This window comes from Artibeus jamaicensis, unplaced genomic scaffold (genome assembly GCF_021234435.1).
Source record: "Artibeus jamaicensis isolate MK-2021 breed Jamaican fruit bat unplaced genomic scaffold, CSHL_Jam_final contig_233, whole genome shotgun sequence".
Classification (NCBI taxonomy): Eukaryota; Metazoa; Chordata; class Mammalia; order Chiroptera; family Phyllostomidae; genus Artibeus; species Artibeus jamaicensis.
Window position 1 is genome coordinate 55,561,673 of NW_026521486.1, and position 23,806 is coordinate 55,585,478.

Below are 23,806 nucleotides of genomic sequence, written 5' to 3' on the forward strand. Positions count from 1 at the left end.
GGCTCCAAGTCATCTGGGGCTCCTGGGTCATCCTCAGATGTCAACAGGACACAAGGCATATGCTTATTAAGCACCTGGATGGAGTTGGTTCCACCGGGGGCCAGGGAAGAGCAAATGCAGCCCGACTTCTTTAACCTTGAGTGGAAGCCCAGTGCTGAGTCCGCAGCTGGTCTCCCAGCTCCATCGTGAAAGAAAGGGTTGTGAGGGGTGAAGGCTGTGTCCAGTACGTGCCCCAATGAACAGCAGCACCCATTCCTGGATGGGTTTTTTAAACCCACTTTTATTAATTGTAAGTAATACAAATACTCCAAAAATATAAACAGACACTTAATGGCGTCCCACATTTCAAGTTTATGAATATAACAAATTTATCAAACCATGAATCTGTAAGCAAGGTAGTCAGAATCCCACAGCCCAGTCACAGTGGGAAGCAGACCCCCACCCTCCAAATGGCTTCTCGAAAGGGCCAGTCACTGACACGGAAGGTGTCACACTGGGGTAACTGCAAGCAGAGCAGCTCACGGGGTCGGGAGAGGGTCTGCTTCAGGAGCAGGCCCCACGTGAAAGGAATGGGGCAGCAAGCCAGACCTCTGCCTTCCCTCCCCTGCTTGAATAGAAACATTTGCTGTTAAAAAAGGGGGGGAACTAAAACCCCATTTTACAAAGTGACTGACGTACAACAGTGGTGAAGGAACCAACTGCAGACGTGAAGGGGAAAACAGGCTCACCTTCCTCAACGCTCACCGGGCTGGGACACAGGGCAGCCTCCGAGGGGGGCCGCCCTACTGAATGAGACCTCAGGCACACGGCAGGGGCAGCAGAACAGAATGGCACCCATGTCCCAGGGACTGGATGTCGTTAGGTTTCCCATGCTTTTTAAGCACAAAGGAGCTTTTGGGCCACTGTTAACAGAGGTCAGTTTGTACACTTACAAAATGGTCAAAATCTTTGGGAGGCAGGAGGGAACTAAGGAGAAGGTCCCAGGTTAACTGAAGGCAAATTAATTCAACCTCTGTATGGTTGGGGAACCATAGGCCTACAGAGTGTCCCCTCTACAATGTGCAGAGTGAAAACTCTTTATCTGACCCTTTCCAAACTGGTCCTGTGTCCAAAGCTCCCCCTATGAGAGGGACAGGAACATCAGGCTTTTGATTTAGAAGCCCAATCAGAGAGACACACCGTGTCCCTGAAGAGGCACATTAAGGAACTGAACCTGGCGGGTGGGCAGGTTCCTGGCATGGCTTGAATTGGTGCTGACCAGGCATGGTGGCCCACTGCCCCCCAAATCCTGAGGTGACTGGCTCCCTCCCCATCGTCCCCTCTTCCACAACTGAGTCTCGCCTGAGCCCTCCCAGGAGGATCTTCACTCGCCCCTGACGTGCAGTGAGACTGGAATCAGAAAGCAAAGGAGGCCGGCTCTGGCCCCCCCGAGTGGACCCAGTGTAGGGCATTTGGCCTTGTTGCTTCTCTGGGGAAGTGGAACTGGTGTATCTGGGGAACTGCAGGTGGGCAGGCAGAGTTCTGAGGGGAGCAAGGCCTGTAGAGCAGGGGCTTCATGCAGAAGATGCAGGGACACTCCACCCAGGGTACCCTGGGCTCTGGTCACAGGCCACACATGGACAAGCCTGACAGGAAAGGGGCTGGCACAGGTTCTTCCTTCACCGGGAGGCACACGGAGACCCAAAGGAGGGCAGAAAGGGTCCTGGAGCTGGACCAGCTTAGAGCCTCTTATTGCTTAGTCAGGAAAGCCTGGCTGGGTCCAGATGGCGGATTTGACCCGAGAGCTAAATGAACCTTAAGGGTGGGTCCTGAGGGAGAAGCCTCCATTTCCTGCAGGAGCCGTCCTTCTGAGCTAGCACCAGGGCCCTCCCCCACCTGTAGGACCACCCGTGGGAACCAGGGAATGAGGAGGGGGGATGACCACATGGGCTTTGGGGACTCTGTTCCATTTCTGTGACACCAAAGGGAAACAGAAAAGCCTTACAACCTTGGACAAAGCAGATAGATGGTACCGTAACATCAGAGAAAAACGCTAGTCATCCGGCTACCAAATCAGAACACCAAGCTGCCTCCCCCACCTGGCTCTCCAAACAGGTTACTTCCTCAGGCTGGACCTAGTATGTGCAAACTAGAAAAGACAATGGATACGAGGGCCGAGAGGGAGGTGTCCTCAACACCTGAAACAACATACAAATGCTTTGCAACACCTGCCTCCAGGGAAAATGGAGATGGGGACTGGAACTCCCTCCTGCCCTGGAGGGAGGGAGGGAGGGAGGGAGGGAGGGAGGGGAGAACTCCACCCGGCCCTGGGAGAGGCCACAATTAAGGCAGTGACGCTGAAGTGGGGCCACCTTTTGGGGGCCCCGTGTACTCCGAATCGCAGCAGCACTTCCCCTTCTGTTTTCTGTCCTGGGGAAACTTCCATTCTGTGACCCCTTTTTAAAGCATTCATTATTAAGAAACTTTGAAAGCAAGAGACACGCAAAGAGCAGGAGTGTAAAGGGCTCATCACACTTGTTACCAGAGGCAGGAGGCCTGTGCGCAGCCTGCCAAGTGCTGCTAAGGACACCCGCTTCCCCAGAAAAGCCGGAGTGCCTCTGAGGCCCTGGAGAGAAAGAGTGACAGCCGGAAAGGATGGAGATGGAGCAGAGAGCTGTGCACAGGCCAGGCCCCGGGGGAAGACACGATAGGGAAGAGCTCTGCCCAAGAAATAGGAGGGGCAGAGAGGGAGCGCCCTTCCCGGACTTTGGAACAAAGTCCTTACAACAGCACCAGCACCAGCACCAGCAGAGAATCCCTGAAGAGTGGACTCACGGACAGTCCCAAGCTCAGCTGATTCACATACAAGCTAAGGGGACACACACATTCATGGCTTCGGGGATCTCCCTCTTCCCCACACCCCCAGCACCGCACACATTCACCTCAAGCCCAGGACTGCAGCTTCGTCAGAAACAAAACAGGCCCAACACTCCATGTTTAGGAAGGGAATTTTAAAACAGAGTCAAAAGAACGGAACTCAGTTATCTGCCCTCTTCCACGGCAGGGAGACCTCCTCCCCCACGGGTCGGAGAATTATGGCTAGGTAGTGAAGAAGGCAGGCCCAGCACCCACGCCTTGGGGAGACAAAGGAAGGCCCAGGCCAGACACTCGGCTGGGGGCAAGTGCAGCCCGTGGGCGGCAGGACTCGATGGCCACTGGGGTTACTGGTTCTGGAAACAAGCTTTCCTCTTCCAAAATTGCCGTCTGTCTGCAGCAGCTGGCTGGAGAAAGATTTAAGAAGGGAGTGTGCCTGGGGCACCCAGAAGGAGCCTCTGACCCTCCCTTTCTCCTTGGCACAAGCCTTACAACACTGAGGGCAGGCCATGGGTTTGGCGATGGAGCCTGGAAGAGTCTTCATCCCTATAGAGCGCAGTGGCTCTCAGGTGACTGGAGAGGAGACGAACTCACTTGGAGCGAGTCTTGGTCTTTCAGCTTTCCCCTCCCACCTGAAACACTTGCATCCTTGAATACGGTTCAAGGCAATACTCTCTAACAGACCTGGGAAACCCAACTCGGGGAGTAGGCAGCTGGGGTATCACTGGTCTGACATTGGCCCACTTGGCATCTAACCTGTCCTAAAGTTCTTTCCCATCATTTCTACTTCCAGGCCCCCTTTGGTGAGATGCTCCGGCTTCCGCTCCATCTGTCAGGCTGATCATAAAGGCACAGTGTAGGCAAGTCCTCTACTGGGATGACCGTTGCTTGGAAGCTGGGAACGCTAAGGGGCCCGCAGCTGTCCGAGGCTGGTGTAGACGTCCTCCGCTCCGCTCAGCTCCTCGAAGATTGGGATCAGGTTCAGCAACTCGGTGTCTGCCATGTCATCAAACCAAGACTGCACAGGCACCTGGGGCAGGAAAAAGGCTGCATCAATCTCCCAAATGCCACTCTTTCTTCCCTTGCCCCAGAGCCCCCAGAAGCTGGCAGAGGAGGAGTGCTTTTATGGTGAAGTCAAAGGCCCCCTGCCCACTGCTTCTCCCACACAGGACAGGACCTCTCCCAGGCCCTGCAGACTGAGCAGGTCTGGGCCACTCACTGCATTCTCCGGGTGGAAGATGTAAGAAGCAGGCGAGTTGTCCAGGATGAGGGTTTTTCTCAGGTCCCTCCCCAGGCGGCTGAGGTCCTTGACGTAGCAGCCCTGGTGGAACACGCAGGACTCACGGAACAGGCGAGCCCGGAACACCCCACACCTGTCCAGCAGGTCCGTCACGGGGTCGGCATACTGGGAGAGGAGAAGACACCTCTGTTTGCATGTGGTCCTGGTGGGACCACACCTTAGCTCTGCACCTGCTCCCAGTTCTTCTCTCCCCTCCCGTCCCAGGTACCTTGGCCAAGCTGGCAGTGAAGAGAACGCATTCAAAGAGTTCCCCCATCCGTCTCAGGAACTCATCCACGTAAGGCCTCTTGAGCACATATACCTGAAGAAAAGCAGAGAGGCTTGTTGGAGGCAGCCCGGTGAGGGTGACGCCTCACGGCATCGGTCACTGTCATCACTTACACAAAAGGCATCAAGTCGATTCAGGCCTTACTCTGTTCAGATGCCCACACCGCAGCCTCTGGTGCTCCCTGGCTGGAAGCCTTCTGCCCCACAGACCGGCACACTAGCATCGGCCCCTCACCAGGCTTCTTCTGGTTCGGCTGTCCCAGCCTCGACTCAGCTTGGGAAGAAGTGCATGCACCCACGTCCCGGAGCCAACGCTGCTTCCGACGGCGGACCATCGGCTGCCTCCGGAAACAAGTAATCAAGAATAGGCCTCGCAGATGGAAACAGCCTATCCTGGATTACTTGAACCCGGCCACAGCCTCCGTGGGAGTCTCCTGTCCTTGGCTCTGGCAGGAAAGTCTGCCCAGGTCACCACTGGGCGAGGTTGAAGATACTTCCTGAAACCTCATGCCCTCACACAGCTTCTCTGAAACGCACCAGGGAGAAGTGACTTTTCCCCTCAATGACCACAGACCAGGCGCTCTGCAATGTCCTGCCCTAACATCCCCACCTATTCTGTGCTTGTTCCTGACAGACAAGCCTAACACGTCCACGTTTCATGACCTTGCACATTTTGGCCTAAAAGATCCATTGGCTACACGTCCCTCAACAACCTGCGTGCTGCTGCTTCCCTGCCTCCGGGCTATTTCCCTCTCACCCAGGCTCCACAGGGCGTGGAGCACCAGTCCTTGAAAGGCCCTTTCACCTACACTGCTCCCTGCTCAAAGCGCGGCCCCGCCATGGCCCTCCCTCCCTCTCAGCTCCGCAGCAGGGATCCTCCGCTCCAGGTAGCCACAACTTGGCTTCCTCTGCCATTTCTTCAACTTTCAACAAGTTCTTCCCTCTTCCCGGCTCTTCATTAAGCTCAGCATGCCCTTACCACTCTGCTGAAAACCTGCCTTCTGCAGGTAGCCATCTTCACTTGTCATGACTCATGCCTCTCCTTCTTAACTAGCAGTTCAAATAGTTGCCTGTTTGAAATCATGCCTTCATCTTTTCCCTGTGGGTTTTGCACATCTCTCCATCCTCAACTAGATTGTACAGGGCTGCTGGGCAGAGGCTGGGAGTCCAAGGGCTAAGCCTGGCTCTGAGCAGGGGCTGCCTCTGGCCTTAGCAGACTACCTCTGTGGGGGGTTGGAGGGGGTGCTGGTGAAGATGGCCTCCAACGGACGCAGGACAGTGACGACAACGCACGGAAGCCTCAAACCCCATTCCTCTACAAGTAACTGGTATATAACCAGGCCATGCAAGCCAGTATCAGGGCTACCAGGGCACTGTTGCCGATGGGCCCGGCCTGCCAGGCCAGCCGTCAGGCCTTGTGGGCAAGTGTTCTCAGTAAAGTGGTTTTCCACTGAACCCTGGCCTGAGCGGGGTATGCAGGGCCAGAGAGGATCTTATTGAGATTCAAGTGCTCTTTACTTTGACACATGCACTGAGCACTTAATATGGAAAGAATACAGTGTAGGGACCCGAGGGGAGGGGAGCTGGAGAAAGCTCCACAGAGGAGAGGCCTGGCGGGGAAGGACTGAAGTCCGTTGCTGGATGGTGAGGCTGGGCCCGGGGAGCAGAGAAAACAGCTGGCACTTCCCTCCTTGCCCAGAACAGGCAGAGAACCAACTATTCGGAATGAGAGAAAATGTAATCGGTCACACAACAGTGCTGGTCACACTGGGAGAAAGGGTGGCACAATCAATAAATGATAGCTACCAACGCTGACAACATAACATTTCATTTCAAACAGCGTGGCTGCCAAGAGAAAAAAAGGTGACAGCTAGTGGGGGATGAGGGGCTCTTTTTTTTTTCTTTTAAAGATGAGAAAGGGTGGTAAAAACACCAATAAAAAGGTAGAGGCTGAAGTCACAGAAAGGGACCAAGTGAGGGAACGTAAGCCCTGAGAAGAACGGAGGCCCCTGCGCCCCTGGGCTGGGTGTGGCCTGGCAGGCAGCGCACCTGGTGAGTGGTCCCCTCGATCTCTACAGGCACTATGAAGTCGGCATTGTTGATTGGCTGGAAAGAGAAAAGTGAATGAGGTCAGTGGGGTGAGGAGGAGACAACAGCCACTGCACTGTCCCCCAGGAGGGGTGGGGAGAACAGATCTGAGGCTCCAGGAAGCTCCGCCTGCTGTCCCACTAGGCAGCTCTCACCCCAGGACAGGATACAATACCTCCTCTGGTCTTTCCTACTTCCAACCTCCCCCGAAATTCCACCAGAGCAGAGAGAGTTTCAGGGCCTTCTTGTGTTAACAAAATGTTCGGTACCACAGAGAGGGGCAAAGTCCACAGCTGATTCCACCCTTTCGGGCCATGCTGTACACAACCCTGGTGGTACTCTGTGCTATGTGACTGGTGGGGCAGTGGAGGCAGTGACTGGGGGGAGCGGGAGGCCCTGCCCAACACTCGTGGGTGTAGTCTTTGTATCTGTGATGCCGGTGTGGTCAGAATGCTAGAGGCCCGGCCTGCCCTACCCGATCACCCTTCTATCACCAATTTCAGGCCCCCTTGGCCAGGTTCACAAGACAGCCCGAGATGGGCGAAGAAGGGCTCCAGATGTCAAGTTACCTTAAAAGAACTATGCACAAGGGTTTCATCCAGGTCAATGACCACGCAGATCCTTCCTTGATCTTCTTCTGTCACCTCTGGGAGCAGGCAGGTCCCCGGGATCTGAAACCAGAGCCAGGATGCTGAGATCTGCCACCAAGAAAGCCCAGTTGTTCCCTTCAGCAGAACTTGGGGGAGAGCTGAGCTCACCGAGGAGAAAAAAGACCCCCAACTTCACTTAGGAGAGATGCCCCTTGAAGGCCAGGAGGCAGACAAAGAAGCTGTCTCCATGGCTTTAGCCCCCCACTGGACTGTACAGTGACCTGGATGTTGGAGATGGAGGCCAGGGCTTGTGTGGGGTAGACACCAGTGCCCCCCCCCCCCCCCCGCAATCCACTGTCTTGGACATAATGGGCCCTCAGCAAATATCTGGAACAAATGGCTCCCAGGACATGGAGGTGGCCAGCCAGACACAGAGGAATGAGGGCACCACCCCACAAGGTTAGCAGGGACCATAAGGTCTTGGGCTTCTGAGTGTCCTGGGCAGACTCACATACCTGATAAAACTGGTACTGGAGACACTGGAGCAGATCAGACTGCGGAGGAAAGGGGGCGATCAGTGCCAACCTGCCAACGCCTTCCCCAACCGGTCTAAAGCCCCCCTGCTTCTGCCTCAGGCCTGGAGGATAATTTTCTCCCCAAGATCCCAGCCCCCTGGAAGGCACTAACATGACCAGATTGACTTAAGAGCCGTGACAAAGAAAAAGCCACAACTTCCTTTTCACATTAGCCCTGACAAAGGGTGGAGGACTGTGTCCCTGCTCTTAGCTGCCACTGTCTCTCAGCTGCACTCGAGAATGATGCAGTGACGCAGAGTCAGAGGCAGAACCAAAGTCACAAATCCTCACTGTGGTGGGTTAGCCTCTTGCTCAGTCCTGGAACCCGGGCTTCTCCTTCACAACATGTATTTTCTATGCCCTGCTTGGGGGAGGCTTGTGGGGAGAGGGCGACTGAGCCCCTGCAGAACAGGAGCAGGCCAATGCGGACCCCCAAATGGGCAGGGAGGTGGAGTGTGAGCGGTCAGAATGGCTTCCCCACCTTTTGTAGAAATAAAAATGTTATGGTTGTAAAAAGTAGTGTGTGGAAACCTTGAAGAAAAATTAAAATCCTAGCACTTAAAAACACTTAAATTGGCACGTCAATGTATTTCCTTCAAGCTTGTTTTAGCATTTCCCCCCCATAATTTAGCGTTCTGCTTTTCAGCTCAATACTTTCTCATTTATTATGAACTCTGTAAAAGTCAATGGCTTAACGACACTGTCATGTCGCACTGCTGGGCAACGGAGTGACTGTCACTGACGCACACATCATCAGCCTGGTTCTGAGAGAGGAAGGACAGTCAGACCTTGGTATTTCAGAGAGAAGTACCAACGACACTGGGGGCACAAGGATTTTTGGTCAGGGCTGTCCCTACCCTTGAAATTCTAGACATATTTATTGGCCATGTGAGGATCGAAAACACCCACATGTTCCTAAATGTCTCTCACAGGTACAGCGGAGAGTGCTGGAAGGAGTTACCAAGAATGTGTAAGAATTTCATTTCTTTGGGTCCCGAAAATCAAGTAACTCAGCAGGCAGCTTTGCATAGTAAACAAAAGACACAGCATCTACAGCCAGAGTGATCTGAGCCGGAACTCGGACACGAGCACTCTTTAGGGACTCAGTCCCCACTCGTCTGTGAGTGGGGAGCTCCGAGTCTCCTTGTAGGGCTGCTACATGGATCACATGGAAAGCATCTCGCATGGTTTCTGGAACCTAGAAGGATCTGGGCTCAGAAATGACAGGGACATCTGGGTGGCCCATTCCACAAATGGGAAGTAAGAGAAAGAAAGTGAACCAACTACGGGTCCCATCAGAGGAAGGGTCTCTTCTGAGCCGAAGATCTTGGTGACCTCAGGCAAGGCTGCTTGCCCAGGTGCTGTGGGTGCGTGGGCTCCACTAGCAGCCCGCACAGTCACGCCACCCGACCCAGCTACCTTAGCAATGGTGTTGGCTTCCTCCTTGTACGCGGAGAGCTCAGTGGAGGGGTTAGACTGGCCAACATTCTGGGTGTGGAAACAGCAGAAAAGGGCCTTGAAGATGTTACGTCCACGAGGCTTTTTAAGAGAGGTCTTGGAGACCAGGCCTAGAGCGGGAGGAATGACAAAGCGTTAATTACAGAGCATCTCTATCCAGAGGTACTTCCCCCTGCAACGCTGGAGCTGTGCGCCCTCTAGTCTGTAAGCTCCACCAGGGCACAGTATGTGCTTGGCCAACGACCAACTACAGTCAACAGGGAACTGTCCATGTTTACTCCAACATCTTTTCTTCACAGCAAAAAGAGCAGGAACCCCCACTTCCTGGTTTGAGAAATGAGCTGCAGAAAGTTTGCTCCTCATTTTACGGAGGGTGGGCACTCAAAGATGGCACTAAGTACAGAAACCAGGTGTCCCCCTATTCTGGCAGCAGCGCACTGGGAGTACCTTCGAAGTTAATTCACAAAGACACACAGCCTCCCTGACTAACAGCTGTTCCCACAGGCTGCCCACTCTAAACCGCAGAGCAACCCAGAGCCCTTCCCTTCGAGTCAGTGGAGCTGCAGCTCTGCCCAGGGCCGCGTCCTTAGATGCTGGGTCAGTGGGGGCAGAACTGAGCCCAGACCAGACCCGGCAGACTACGGGACAGGACAGCCGCGGCCCCAAGGAAAAAGCCAATACTTTGTTCATACCTTTGTTTCCTCCCACACTCTAGACACTTCCCTTCACACTCCCCTCCCCTAATTTCAAACCACAGGCAAGTTGACCTGTTGGGACATATGCATCCAATGCTGGGTTCTAGCCTGATGTCTCCAACTCCAGACTGCAGCTGCTTAGTCCTGCCTTGATAAATTCGGGCCTTGGAAATACAAAGCTATCTTAAAAGAAGGCTTGGCAAGGTAGCACTAGAAAGGCCAAGCTGATACAAAAAGCTATGGGCATAAAAGGATGAACCAGAAATGACTTCAGAGTATAGCATCTTCTTCAAGTTCCTTTTGGTTTTTACACAAACTGTTCTGGCAACTGTTGAGAGCAAAAGCTGGAAGACACCAGGGGTCCTCTGGCCAGGAGGTGGCGCCACACAACCACTGCCAGAATGGTCCTGAGCCACAGGTCTCCCTCCCCAGGCTTGTGTGAAAGTTAGGCCTGAGGATTAAACCTACCTCTCTCCACTTTAAAGCACACTGCGCAGGAAAATAAATGCTGGAAATGCCAGTATCTTTATGGAGGAAAAAGGCAAACAGAATGGCACTTAAGACAACTTGCCCTACATTGCTCCCTGTAAGAAGGGAAGGGGAAGGCAACACGGTGGGGGTCACCCAGGAGCTCCGCCCACCAAGTCCTCACAGCACGTACCACACTGCCAAGGAAGCCCTTGTAGACACGGTGCTGGAAAAACCATTTAACACCAGTTATTTCGCTGCCTGTGCCCCCTGGAGAGGAGGGGAGAAAACCATACTCTTCTCCCCAGGACCAAGAAGAGGGAAATGGCTGCTTAAGAGTCAGTCAGTCCGGTGGCAATAAGCATGACCCCAGGGCCACCAGCTTCTACTAAAAGGCAGAGGGATTCCTGCAGGTGCCCGGAGGGTGTTCCTAGTCAGCCAGTGGGTCCCCTAAAGCTCTCACTCTCTCCTCTCCCTGGGTTAGACCAGATCCCTTGAAATTTGTAGGAAACCTTTTGGAAAATGATCAGGCCTCCTCCCCAGCAATTACTCTAAAAGCCTGGATATCACTGTTGAGTTCTTGGCCCTGGAAGAACCAACACTTCCAGGGACTTGGGATTTTTGTCAGGAAAAAATAAAATACATTGGGGACCTTGCTGCAAGGCCCCTATATCAGGGAGACAAACTTTAGTGCAGAGCCCAGCACTTAAAAGAATGAGAGGTTCCTCTGATTTTTCCTATTCAAAACAATCTATGCAGAAACCAGGGGGAAAAGACGGCTTCTCCGCCTGCTTGTATGACCCACATTCAATTGCAATCCAGGGATTCAAGCAGACTCTGACACAAAGCTCCAAGACCAAAGCTGAACCATCGCTCTTTCTTTGGTTTATGGTTTCTTCACGCAGAACCACAATCAGAGGCTTACCCGGGCAAATGAGCCTTTCTTAAAAGGCCACACAAACCCGAGCCTTTCCTGAAGAGAGGCCATCAAGAACGCACTCAGCGTCTTAGTGACAGATGCTGTGAAGGCTGAGTAATCCTGGGAGGCGAGGAGGTGAAAGGGGCAGCAGGCTGGGCCATAGAAAGGCCTCACTGGTGACCACTGCAGGAGGCCCAACAGCAGAAGGGCTTCGGTCTTGGGCAGGGAGTTGGTGGGGTGACGCTGGGGGCCACTCAGCTTGGTTTGGGCTCTGCAGGGGATGAGGGTCTTCTCAAAAACACAATGCAACAAGGCAGACCCTGGGCCTCAGAGACCACAAATGCCTTAACCTTGGGGTCAGGCACTCAGAGCAAAGCAAGAGCTGAGGCGCCTGGGAAGGATACCCCAGGCCCGTCACAGCAAGGTCATTATCCTTTCTCCCACTGGGGCCCCACTTTCTTCAATCCTTCTCCCGCTGTCTGTACTCCTTATCTGTACTAACACTGTCACGGAGAATCCACCAGGGCCTCTTCAGCCTCCCCCCAAACGTGGCCCCCAGCGTCATAGGCCCCCTGGTGGGGCCTGCGATGGCCTCAGCCTGGCACATTCATCAGCCTCCAGCTCTCCGTGTAGCAGGCGCTCAATAACTTTGGCCGAGTGAACGCATCCAGGGGCCTCAGGGCCTGTTACCCCTAGAGAGCCAGGACCTGTAGAAGTCTTCACCGGTTTGCAACAGCCCAGAAGAGGTCAACGCAGAGAAGGTGCCAGCGTGTGAGAAGAGAAGGGTGGGCTCTGAAGGAGCTGAGCGCCAAGGTCAGCCACTGAGTCTTTCTGGGCCTTGGTCATGTTTACTGAGCACCTACGATTGGCCAGCCTGCGTTAAGACACTTGACATCATTACCTCATTTTGTCCTCACTAAAATCCCATCTGTAGGCACTAATCATGTCCACTTTCTAGAAAGAAAACTGAAGCAGAGAGAGCTTAAGTAACCTGCTCAAGGTTACACAGGTAGGATAGCAGAGCCAGGATTTGAACCCAGGGCCCCAACAGCTCAGGGGCACCCTGCATGCTTACTCCCGCAACAACTGGGAGGTGGTGGGGCACTCTCAAGGTCTCTTAGAATGTTTGCTCTCTTCCTCTCTAGGCTGGGCCGGTAAGGGACCAGTCCAGCTCCTCTTCTTTGCTGTCCTTGTGGGCAGGCCATGACATGTGCAAGGGGGAAAAACAGCACACAGCTCTGGGATCCCATTCCAGGGCTCACCTCACCCACGCCCCAGCCCTGCACCTGCTCTGCCCGGCAGTTAGTTACCTCTGGGAGATCAAAAGGACAATGGGGGACTGGGAGGGAGAGGCGCCGGAGCCAGGAACCCAGGTCCAAGACCTGCTTTGTTCAGCGTGTTTAAGGGTGAGGGGAACACACACCAGGGTGGGATCTGAAACTTGTGTCCAAGAGCCTCTCAAAGGGCTCCCTTCAGCCAGCGCTCAGCACTGTGTCCCTGACATCCAGGTGCAGGTCACCCCCACCCCTCCATGTATGACAGGGAAGGGCACAAGATTTACAGGCCCATGAGGATTTCCCTGAGGGGGACAGAATTCTAGTGGGTGCCATGTAGCCCCGCAGCGAGTTGCTCTCCCTCCTTCACCCCCTGCTACCAGCTTTGAGGACACCCAGCCCTCCTCTTCTGTCTCGCTGCTTATGTGCACCTGCTCTCTCGGCTCCGAATACCTGGCTTAGCGCCGATGTTGGACTGGACCAGCACAGAGCTAATGGGGGAGCTGTGACTTTAAGAAAATGTGCAGGTGGCTGAGAACAGAGAAGTCAGGCTACTCCTCCAGCTCACTAGTGCAAGGCTTCCTACTTGAAGGAAAGGGGGGGTGTGAAAAAAGGGGGGACCTGAGAGGTATCCCTCACACTGAGGATCCCCTGGGATGGGGTCCATGTTCTGCCAGTAACTGACTCAGACACAGAGCATCTTTGAGTTTCCTCATCCATTAACTGGGACAACAGCAAGACCTCATTCCTGACTGAAATGATAAAGAACCAATACTTACTGTCAGCACAGTAATGTGCTTTACAAACAAAAGCTAAATGTTGTGCTCATTTTAATTACCAAAGGGAGATGCCCACTATCTGGCAACACAGTGGGCCTCATTCCAGGAGGTCAGCTACAAAAGAATAGGCCTTCTTCCCCCAGCATGTGGTTGAAGCTCAAGAAAGATAATGAAAGGTGACAGGAACTCTGATCATAGTTCAGGACAAAAAAGTCAAAACAACCCCTACATCTTTTCCCGAACTCACTACTACAAAAGTTGTTTTCCAGCTTGCAACTCCTGAGCTGGTTTTCTGCAAATAACAGGAAAGCAGGTGAGAGGCTGTTTCACTTGACATAAACAAAGCCCTCTCCCCTTGGTCTACCACCACTGCCTCCAAGAAATACCAGATGGGAGCATTATTTGCCCCTACCTCTTAAGAAGCTTGCTCATGTATATGTGCGAGTGCGTGCATGCATACACATACACACACACACACACACACACACACACACACACAGACTGGCTTTGCCAGGACAACACTATTTTTAACTTCTTCTGAAGGTCAGGTTCAGATATCACTGTTGCCAAAAACACAGCTTCGTGTCCCAGCAAAGGAACTCCTTACACATCTGCCTGGGATTCAGGACAAGGCAAGCTCTCAGGCTACCGGATTTTAGCAAGCCCATTCATGTAGAAGGATGCTTTCTCAGTTCATCCCTCAGTACTTTCTTCTCCACCATCTCCCACACCCCCACAGCACAGGACTTAGCCTGGCTATCCCCATAAAATGGCCTCTCTGAGGGGCCCCTCCCTCCCCTTAGCTATTGGAAGAGGGAGAGTGTTTGGAGCATTTCCGGCCCTTGCTGGCCAGCTGCCTGGGCCCTGCAGCCAAGACACATCTGATTGGGGCTCCCCATGGAGAGGATTCCTCCCAGGTCCTCAGCAAGGGGCATCTGTGCCTTGGCTGAGGACAGGCCCAAAAGTGCCAGGTGGACGGAAGGGCTCTTGGACCAGCAGGTGAGTCGGCAGGGAACAGGAGGGTGAGAGATGCCTAGACATCCCACACACAGAAAAGCCTGGAACCGATGGGGAGGGTGTGGACCAGTTTCTACAATGCCCAAATGCTGACAGGGTTTGGTTTTTTTTTTTTTTTTGGATTAACAAGGCAGGCAGGGCCTCACCCAGCTCAGCAACAGTTCCCCAAGTTCCAAAGAACAGCTGTGTATCTGACGGCATGGACTTTCTCCCTTCTCCAGAAAGTATTTATTTGGGGAGAAAGAAAGGACTGCATTTAAGTACACGCAGCCATGGTAAGCCACATGCACAAAGACAGCAAGAGAGCAAGAATGGCATGGCCTTTACGTCTCCATTAGTTCTCCTTCCCTGGGCAGGAGGGTTTCCTGCAACTCTCTCTAAAGAACTTTCAGTCCTGGTTCCTTAATGCCACCTCTGGGGTAAGGGTGGGGGTCACAAGTCTATGGCTACCTTGCCTCCTGTCTTTTCCCTGCCTACATTAGCAATCTAGTCACTGATCTCAACATAGGGCCTCAACTTTAAGGACCTTTCCTCAAGGGTTCAGTTTTGGGAGCAGGGATTCCTGACAACTTTTAAAACATGATCAAGATACTCTATCGATTTCAGAATCAGCCTTTAAAAGTAAGTGCCAGAACACCCTCCTGGGCGGCTCTCACATGCTTTAAAAACACGCCAGGGTTAGGGTGAGGTTCCCAGAAGCAGCAACAGGTCCTGGATCAGAGATGGAGAAGCCATTTCCTTACAGCTATGTCAGCTGCAGCCTCAGCACCCCGTCCCATGCCAGAGGGCTCCTGGGTGTCAGGTAGTGATCTGATGGCCACTGCAGCAGCAGGACTGATCTGAGACGCCATCCAGGAAAATTCAAAGGGCTGGATCCTGCCCCTGCCCTAACAGGAGGCTCTGCCCATAGAGAGCCAGCAGAGCAGAGGTGTGTGGAGGACCGGAAGCCACACTTGCCCATCCTGAGTCTCTCTCCGCCCATCCTACTCAAGGAGGTGCTGAGCAGGCCCTTGTGGGAGGCTGGGAGCCTAAGAGAAACCTGCCAAGCAGGACACAAACACCCTCTGGGCAGCTGTTTCACCCCCTGCCTTGGCTCTCTGCTCAGTTCCTGGAATGCTCAGATTTGGTGAAAGACGGAAGAATCCAGTGCCTCTTTCCTGTCCAGCTATGGAAGCCTGCTTTAGGTGACACGTGCATGAGAGAGGGATGGAGAAAGAGGAGGGAAGACAAAGCAAGGGACTCTCAACCATCTCTCCTCCAACCAGTGAACAAGAGATTACACAAGTTACCACGGACTTGGCTTTAAATCCTGGCTCTGTCTCATACAAGGCGTGTGGCCTTGAGCCTGTTTCTTCATCTATAAAATAGGAAGACTATCATCTATTTCAGAGCTGTGAAGACGACAAGGAGCTCAGGATGTGTCCTGGCCTTAGTAAACTCTCCTAAGTGTCAGTTACCAGTCATTAAGTACAAAGAACTTTCATATCCTTATCCTTATCCCAGTCTCAATCTCAAAATGTGCATATGGAAAGAGACCACAGAGGTTTCTTCTCATTCCAGAGGTCACACAGAGGTAACGGCAAGGCCAACTCTGGGAAACAGCCTTTCCGGGACTCCACCAAACCAATCACAGTGTCTCTCACACACACATACATGGGCAAACTCACTGGTGTTGGCCAACCAATTCCTTCCTTCCTTCCTCCCTCCTGTGGCCGGCCTCTGCAGGAGGACTGGAAAGTCAGCCAGGAAATGCTGCAAGAGTCCGTCCCACCTCTAGGGACACTGACCTGCTTCTCCCACAGCCCTCAGAATCACCTGGGACCAACCAGCTAGCGCAGGTGTGCCCACCTAGAGAGCGCCGTGTCAGAAGCTGGGACACACAGCTTCTGCCCCACTTCAGCCTCTCCAACAGCTTTGTGGTCTTGCCTAAAGCATAACCTTTCTTCAGTGTGGTTTCCCCACAGGTCAATCGGGAAAGGTCCGCTCCTCAAGTCTTCCCAGGTGGCTTCGCTCACCCGAAGCCTGAACTCAAAGGCATTTAATGCTAGGAACAGTGCCGAGGCCATGGGAAGTGCTCCATAAATACTGTCTGTGGTCGTCACTGGGTAACCAAGGGTCATCGCTCTGTCCACTCACACAAAGATTTTAGAAGTTATTTAGAGGCCATAGGATCTTTAACAAATACCCAAACTGGGTTCCTCCAGGGGACTCTTCCTATTCAGGGCTGAATAGGCAGTTGGGGCCACTGCTGTGCTTAGCTGGCTCTTCTCCAGGGACACCTGTCAGAATCACAGGGAGCATTTGGAACATGCGCGAGCCTGGCCCACCTGCTCGTGCTGATTCACTAGGACCCAGGTGGGGTCTATATTTTTAGTAAGTGTCACAGGAGAATCTGATGTGTGTCCCTGGCCGAGATCTGGCTGCCAGAGGTCCCTGACTAACCCTTCCAGAACCAGAGGGTGACAGAGCCAGGGTCCCTGGCCCCTTCTCCCACCATAGCACACTGGCTGTGTCTCTGCTGAGTTTCAGAAGACTTGAGCCCCAGGGCCTGGTTTTCCTTTCTAGGGGCACTTGCTCTATTCTGTCATTGAATCAAAAGACCTAAGCCCGCTGTCTCTTCCCGTAGGTCCCTGCTCCTGCGAAGTAGAGGCCCTGGCCCCACTTCACTGTGGAAACAGAACAGCTGGGATCCACCATTTTGGGAAGGGGCTTCCGCAGGCTTGTATTATGCGATTTGAGATTTTCCGTGAATCTGCTTGACTCTCACTGGGACTCAAGCCACATTTGCTTCCTGGGACAGACAGTGCAGGAGATAAAAGGTACAGAATAAAAAGAAAGTAAGAGCAAAGTCTGATGTGGGGACAGGGAGGACTAGGAGTACCTGGGAAGGGAAAGGAAGTATCAGGAGGTCCACTCAGCAATCAGGTCCAAGGCTGATGAATGAAACAGGACATTCGCAACCTCAGCCCAGAGGAAGGCTTGCATGCGTGATGGAGAGTTCCCGTTCTGTAGCACAGACCACTCAGACCTGAGGGGCCAGGCACTCTGCCGGACGAAGAAACTCTGCTAGGTGGCCTCTGGTTCAGAGAGGATTCCAGTTAGTTCCTAGTCAGCTTCTCTGCTTTGATTTCTACTAGTTCTTTCGTAAGATTTGCCTGTTAATGAGATCTGTGTCCCAGTTGGGAACTATTCCTCTGTTTCCAAGGAGGGAGAGAACCCTGTCAGGGCCACACCCAACCCCATGTCCCCAAGACTAGTGAGTTAATTCTGTGCTGCTCCAGCTGGCTGGCCTGACACAGGATGAAAAACAGTTTTTTTCTGCTGCTTCTCGTGCTTTCTCAATGTTGTACCCCAAAACCACAGCAACAAAGACATAGCTTAAAACATCTATTTCTCTTCAAAACCCATTTATATTTTTCTCATTACTAGAATTCCCTAAAAGAAACCTGAATCTCACTGGGCTCATTAATTCTCAAAGCAAGTACAGAAGGTAAGAGAATGCAGCACACAGTCATCTCAAATCTTCATTATGGTCATTTCTGAGAGGCCGAGCAACTGTTCAGAGACTTCAGGCACTCTTCACAGTAGGTGCATGGCTTCCTGGCCTCTCCCATCCCCAGATGCCCAGGCGCCAGGCAGAACCGCAGAAGCCCCAAGGCACATGCTACTTGCATTAGCACAGATAAAAATCCCACCCCAAGTCACACTGGCACAAAGAAGGGGTCTGTGTAGCAAGGTCATGAGGTTGATCCTTCCAGAAGGCCCAAGCCTTCACATCAGTGTCCCCTCTGACCTCTGCCACCTGTCTTTTAACAATAAAACCCACATGATTGTGTGCTATTTGCATTGTGTCCTGGGAATGGAGGAGAAACTAAGCAGCAGTGGTCTGGCTGTGTAAAAAAAAGACTTTATTATCAATCACCCACCAAGTACCAGGCATTATAGACATGTCGATATCAATATTCCTATTTCACAGATAAGTCACTCAGAACACTAAAGTGATGTGGCAAGTCTTACTGTGAACAGGGACAGAAAGGATTTGCACCCGGGCCTGAAGCAACCCATTTTGCTCGTGAATGAATTCTCTGAAGTAACAACGAACACTTTGCTACCCCTGCCTCCCCTCCCTCTACTACCTATCCCGAAATGGGACTAACGGACCACTCTCTCATTTCACACTGGGAGGTTCTAGGGGGTGCCATGTGCCCCTGACTTCCTCACCTTACCCCCAAACCCACAGTACAACCTCCCAGCAATGGGGTGACACCCTCATATGGGGCTGCATTAAAGGGCCATTCCCTGGTCAAACTGGTACTAACTTTTTCACTTTGAATATTACACACAACCCCGACCTGGCTGTACCAGGAAGCCATTTCACCCGTCTCTCTGGGAAGATGATCCAGCTTTGGCCCTGTTATCATCTGTGCTTTCGGCAACTTTCCTACTACTGCCCCTAAAACTCCCAAATTACCCAAAACTAGCAGGAAGACCCTTGAGGAAAAAGAAAAGGATATGTTTGTATATAAATATGTACATAATTACATATTATCTTTCTTTCCAAAACTTTGTTCTAAACACTTCTATTAATAAATTCTCCACAGAATGGCTGGAAGCATCAATTCCCCTTGCCTAGAAATGTGACTGATACAGTATTTACTGTTTTGTTTTTTTTTTTAATTCTTTTAAATTTTACTCGTTTGTTTACTGGGATGCCTCTCCTCCGTGTCCTGACTGGGGGACGAACAGGAAAGCAGGCTTTGTAAGTCAAACTCAGCAGCAGAACTGCAAACTCCCCGCCCCAGGATGTCAGGCATTTCAAACTTCACTGCTGAGTTAGCAGTACTCCCATGAGCAAACACAAGCTCAAGTCACCCCACAGGCCACTACCCACTCCAGGGGAGGGGGAGGGGAACTCCAAAGGAGACACAGAAGTGAGCCTGGGCAGCCACAGAGGCCGAGACTGAAGAAGGGGGAAGGAGGGAAAGGAACCAGTGGGACTGGAGGAGCCAGCTACAGACAGGTACCCTTGACCCTCGAGAGCAAATTAAGGAAGAAAGCCCCAACAAGACTCAACCTAAGCCCTGGCTGGTGTGGCTCAGTGGATATGACGGTTGGGCGGTGTGTGAGAGACAACCAATGTATGGATCCCTCACACACTGATGTTTCTCTCCCTCTCTTTCTCCCTCCCTTCCCCCCTCCCTAAACGTACATAAATAAAATCTTAAGAGAAAAAAAATCAGAGCTTTTCAAGTTATGGGCTTAGTTACAATTACAGTGAAAGGTGCTTGGACTTTCCATGACAGAGTAAGGCAGAATTTCTCCCCCATGGGGAGAAAGCAGAAGCCAGAAAAATGTGCCACCATCCTAATTCTTAGGGATGGTCAGGTATAGGTGCCTGCTCAGTTGCACAGCTGAGAAGACAACCCCAGGTGTCATCACCCTCTCCCTGAAAGGAAGGGACATCAGGTCTTGTGGAAAACAGAAAAGGTCCACAAGGTCCTGACTCCCCTGTGGAAGGGCCTGTGGGTCACTCTGAGCCTTGGAAGAGGCTGCCTCCACTCTCTCATTTCACACTGGGAGGTTCTAGGGGGTGCCATGTGCCCTTGACTTCCTCACCTTACCCCCAAACCCACAGTACAACCTCCCAGCAATGGGGTGACACCCTCATATGGGGCTGCATTAAAGGGCCATTCCCTGGTCAAACTGGTACTAACCTTTTCACTTTGAATATTACACACAACCCCGACCTGGCTGTACCAGGAAGCCATTTCACCCATCTCTCTGGGAAGATGATCCAGCTTTGGCCCTGTTATCATCTGTGCTTTCGGCAACTTTCCTCTACTTCCCCTACCATAATTTTTTTGAATCATCAACACACCCAGCCAACGTTAAAGCTCTGAGTGCTAAAATGAACAAACATACAAGTAAATAAAAAACACAACCCTGAAATGACAATTTCACTAAAAAACCACTCAAGCTAGGAGCAACTTGTTTTTTTCCCTAGAAATTTATTTCTTAATAAATTGCATTACACTTCTCCTTTTTCCAAAGGAAGGAGGGCCTGCAGATGAGGTGCTATGGAGGAGGGAGGGCAAGAAGTTCCTAAAGTAGTTAATTAAAACATTTGCTCCCTATCTCCATATCTATCTATCTATCTATCTATGTGCAAGATTTGTTTGTAAATGACAAGGGACTCAGAAGCCTGGCTTGCTGGTTGTCCAAGCAGCCCATGAAGTAAGCAAGCGTTCTCTGGAATGCAATCGAATCACATGGAGAGAGAGAGAGAGAGAGAGAGACACACAACACACACACAGCCATGGCTGTTGGCTTAAGAATTCAGATTCCTCCAGGGATAAGTCCAAAGGGCAAGCAGACAAAAAAAGGAAATGAAAAACCTAACTCCAAGAAAACCCAACCAGCATCAACAACTAACCACTGTCAGGAAGCCAGCTGCTTTGCTTGCTGCCGCCATCTATTCTCTTCCCGGCCATTCACCCTGATGAACCCTCAGGCTCTGACTTGTAAGATGTCCCTTCAGCAGCCCAGCTTTCCCTCACTCCTGGTGTGGTGTCCTCCCGCAGAAGGCACCCTCCTGAGCCCTAGGGAGGAGAGGGCTTGAGTGGGGAAGCACAGGGCTGGTCTTCCCTTCTCATCAACACTGCCCATCTCTGGAATCCTTCCACACCCAAATTTCTTCAGCTTTGGCTAGCTCCTCAGTCCTTTCCTGGGGTGAGGATGGAAAAGAGAGTGAAGTTATCAACACAGAAAGCTTCACCTTCCTTCTGCCCTCAGCCCAGCTGAGCAGCCAGCAGAGGGGTGAAGTTGCAGCCTGGGTCACACAAAGTGGTTAGTGATGCGGCCAGGGGAGCAGGAAGTCAGGGACTCTGGAGGGGTTGAGATTCGAGTTGGCAAGGTTGTCCCCTTTCTCAGGAGAGACTCATTGAAAGAACTAGTGACAGACAGAGGCAGGCCCCCATAAGGAGAATTTGGGAAAGGCTGACACCACCAGCCCAGCTTCTATGTCCTTAGACAAGTTGGGGAGCTCCTTAGGGCCCTTGACCATACGAGTAAGTGATCTGCTGACTAATGTTACCAAATAAGGGGACTGGGGACAACACGGAGATCCCGCAGGTGGCCCCCCGACCAAACTTTAGGCCTCCATGTGTTACATTGCAGCACCAGCCCTTTACGCCCCGTTCTGAGGCAGAGGTGAAGTCCAGAGAAGGGTAGTAGCTCCGAATTCGGTCCCAAGAGTGTGCTCTCCACAGCACAGGGCCAGGTGGCCTCAGTCTGGGAAGTTCTCCAGAAAAAAATGACGCTAGTTCTTACACCCCGCGGAAATTCTGTTCGCTCTTTTAGACACATTCCTTAAGGCCCAAAGAGGAACGTGGGGGGAGGGGAAAACAGTTTGGGGCCTCCACCACGACCAAACTCTAAGAGCGATCCGACCCTCCGGTCCTAACCTTTCCCCCACCCGGGGAGAGGCCTCGGCCTCATTTCCCTCCGGTCCCCAAGCCCACCCCAGAGAAAGCTGCCTGCTAGCCTCCTTGTATCTCCACCTGACCCTCTGGAAGGCGGGGGCCGCGAGCCGAAGCCCACAGAGAACTCGCTCTTTTCGCTGCGCGACTTAGAAACACGCTGGGTCTGATGCCATCGGCGAATTATGTAACCAGGGACACCGCTCCCGGGCTAAACAAACGCGGCTCTGTGTGCGGAGACGGCCCCGGGGAAGTGCATCGGGGCGGGGAGGGGCTCAGGCCGTGCCTCGGGGTCCGGCTGGTTTGCTCAGCGAAAGCGGCAGGAAGCGTCCGTTCGAGAGCCCCGCGCCGTCAAGGTCCCGGGCCCAGCGCAGGGCCGCGGGCAGCCAGGTCAGGTCCATCAGGGCTCGGCCCCTCCCCCATCGCGGCCGCTGCCGCCCCCCACCTCGGAGCTGTGAACTTGGTCCCAAGTCTCCCCGCACGCCGACACCGCCCGCAGCCTGGGCGACCCGGGACTGGGGGTGGGGGGGTGCCCTGGGAAGTGCTGGACTCCAGTCCCGGCTCCATTCCAGCTCGGTACCCCTCCGTCCCCTTCACCACTCATCTCTCCTCGGTGTTAGGGCAGCGTGCGCTGTAGCGCGGAAAAGTGGCGACCCACCCCCCCAACTCAGAAGGGGACGCACACGGGTGGACTCTTGCTTCCAGCGCTACCCCTTAGTCTCTTCCCGGGGGGAGGGGGTACAGGACGGATTGACAGCTGCGCAGACGACGCCCCTCCCCCTCGGGCGCCCAGAGTCCGGGGCCCGCGCAACCCCCACGGGGGTCTGAGTATGCACCCGGATGCGGGGGCGGATGGACTCGGGGGTCCGGTCGGAATCGCCGGCTCTGAGCCTGGTGGGTCGGGGGCCAGGACTCGGCTTCGGTGCTGCGTTAGCCCCCTTCCCGATCGGGGGCGACGCAAAGTTTTGGGAAGTTGCTTGCCCCTACCTTGCTTGGTAAGCACCAGGGCGTCTTCCCTCCGCGCCTGGGTGATGATGGAGCCGTGTTCCATCTAACAATCCCACGGGCCCGGGCTGGCTGGGCGGGAGGACCGGCGAGCGCGCAGGCTGGGCTGGGCTGGGGGGCCTGGGCGGGGGCCCGCTCCGGCTCCTGCTCGCGAGACTCGGACTCCCACAGCTGTTCACATCCCTGCTCTTGTTCCCTCCCTGGCCCACGAAGGGAGGCGGCCTGTACGGAGAGCGGGCGGCCCGGGCAGCAGCTTCCCCGGGTGCCGCTGGCCCCGATCCCCCGGCGGCAGCTCCGGGCTCCTCAGTTTGGGTCCAACATGGAGAATCCGGAGCGAAAACAAGAGGAGGAAATGGGACACGGGGCGGTTTCCAGGCTCCCCCCTCCCCTCCGTACTCCAGATAAACAACCCGCGGCTGCAGCGCCCACCCCCGCGCGCCTCCCGGCTCCGGATTCGGCCTCTCCACGGTCTACCGGCGCCTGGCGTCGCGGAGCACCATCCTATGCCCCAGGACCCTCTGTCAATGAGCAGCCGAGGCTGCGGAACATCCGGAGCTCTGCTATTTCGTTACAGAAAAAGCGACTCCCTGAGGGGGGTGGGGTGGCAGGCGGGCAGGCTGGCAGGGGAGACTTGAAACCGCTCGGGCGCTCCAATTGGCCCTCTCGGAGAAAAGGGGAGTGGCCCCTCCTTACTATGCGGTGCGAGGACCCAACAACATTCCAGTCGCTACGGCCACGCCCCCGGCCACCCCCCTTTCGTCCCGCTGAAGCCTCCCAGTCTCCTCGGCCACACCCCCTTCCCAACAACTTAAAAGGACACTCCAAAGCTCTTGTTTCCCTACTCTGTGCTGGGGAGTTCTGGTTTACTTGTCTGTTCTCGGGTAACCAGGGCAAGCTGCGAAGTCTAACTCAGGTCTGCCCATGATGGAAGGGTTCAGAGCAGTGTTCTTACTTCCTGCTTGGCCCTCGAATCGTGGACCCACTATTTCACATAAAAGAAAAGTACTATTGAATCCGGAAAGACAGACGCGGGACACCAG

General features: G+C 53.5%; 1 protein-coding gene across 1 annotated transcript; it reads right to left on the bottom strand.

The window, feature by feature from the left end:
* Positions 1–331: 331 nt before the first annotated feature.
* CTDSP2 (CTD small phosphatase 2) lies at positions 332–23,292 on the bottom strand. Its single transcript, XM_053662047.1, has 8 exons — positions 22,749–23,292; positions 9,093–9,241; positions 7,614–7,652; positions 7,078–7,179; positions 6,470–6,526; positions 4,362–4,454; positions 4,073–4,258; positions 332–3,883 (listed from the first exon to the last, which is right to left on the bottom strand). The coding sequence occupies exons 1-8, from the start codon at positions 22,810–22,812 to the stop codon at positions 3,758–3,760; spliced, it is 816 nt and encodes a 271-aa protein (XP_053518022.1). The 5' UTR covers positions 22,813–23,292; the 3' UTR covers positions 332–3,757.
* Positions 23,293–23,806: the final 514 nt, after the last annotated feature.

Coding starts and splice junctions, on each gene's coding strand:
- CTDSP2 (XM_053662047.1), bottom strand. CDS start 22,812: ATGGAACACGGCTCCATCATCACCCAGGCGCGGAGGGAAGACGCCCTG. Junction 9,242..22,748: donor CCTGGTGCTTACCAAGCAAG/GTAGGGGCAAGC, acceptor CTCCCGCTCTAG/GCCTGGTCTCCAAGACCTCT. Junction 4,259..4,361: donor TCACTGCCAGCTTGGCCAAG/GTACCTGGGACG, acceptor CTCCTCTCCCAG/TATGCCGACCCCGTGACGGA.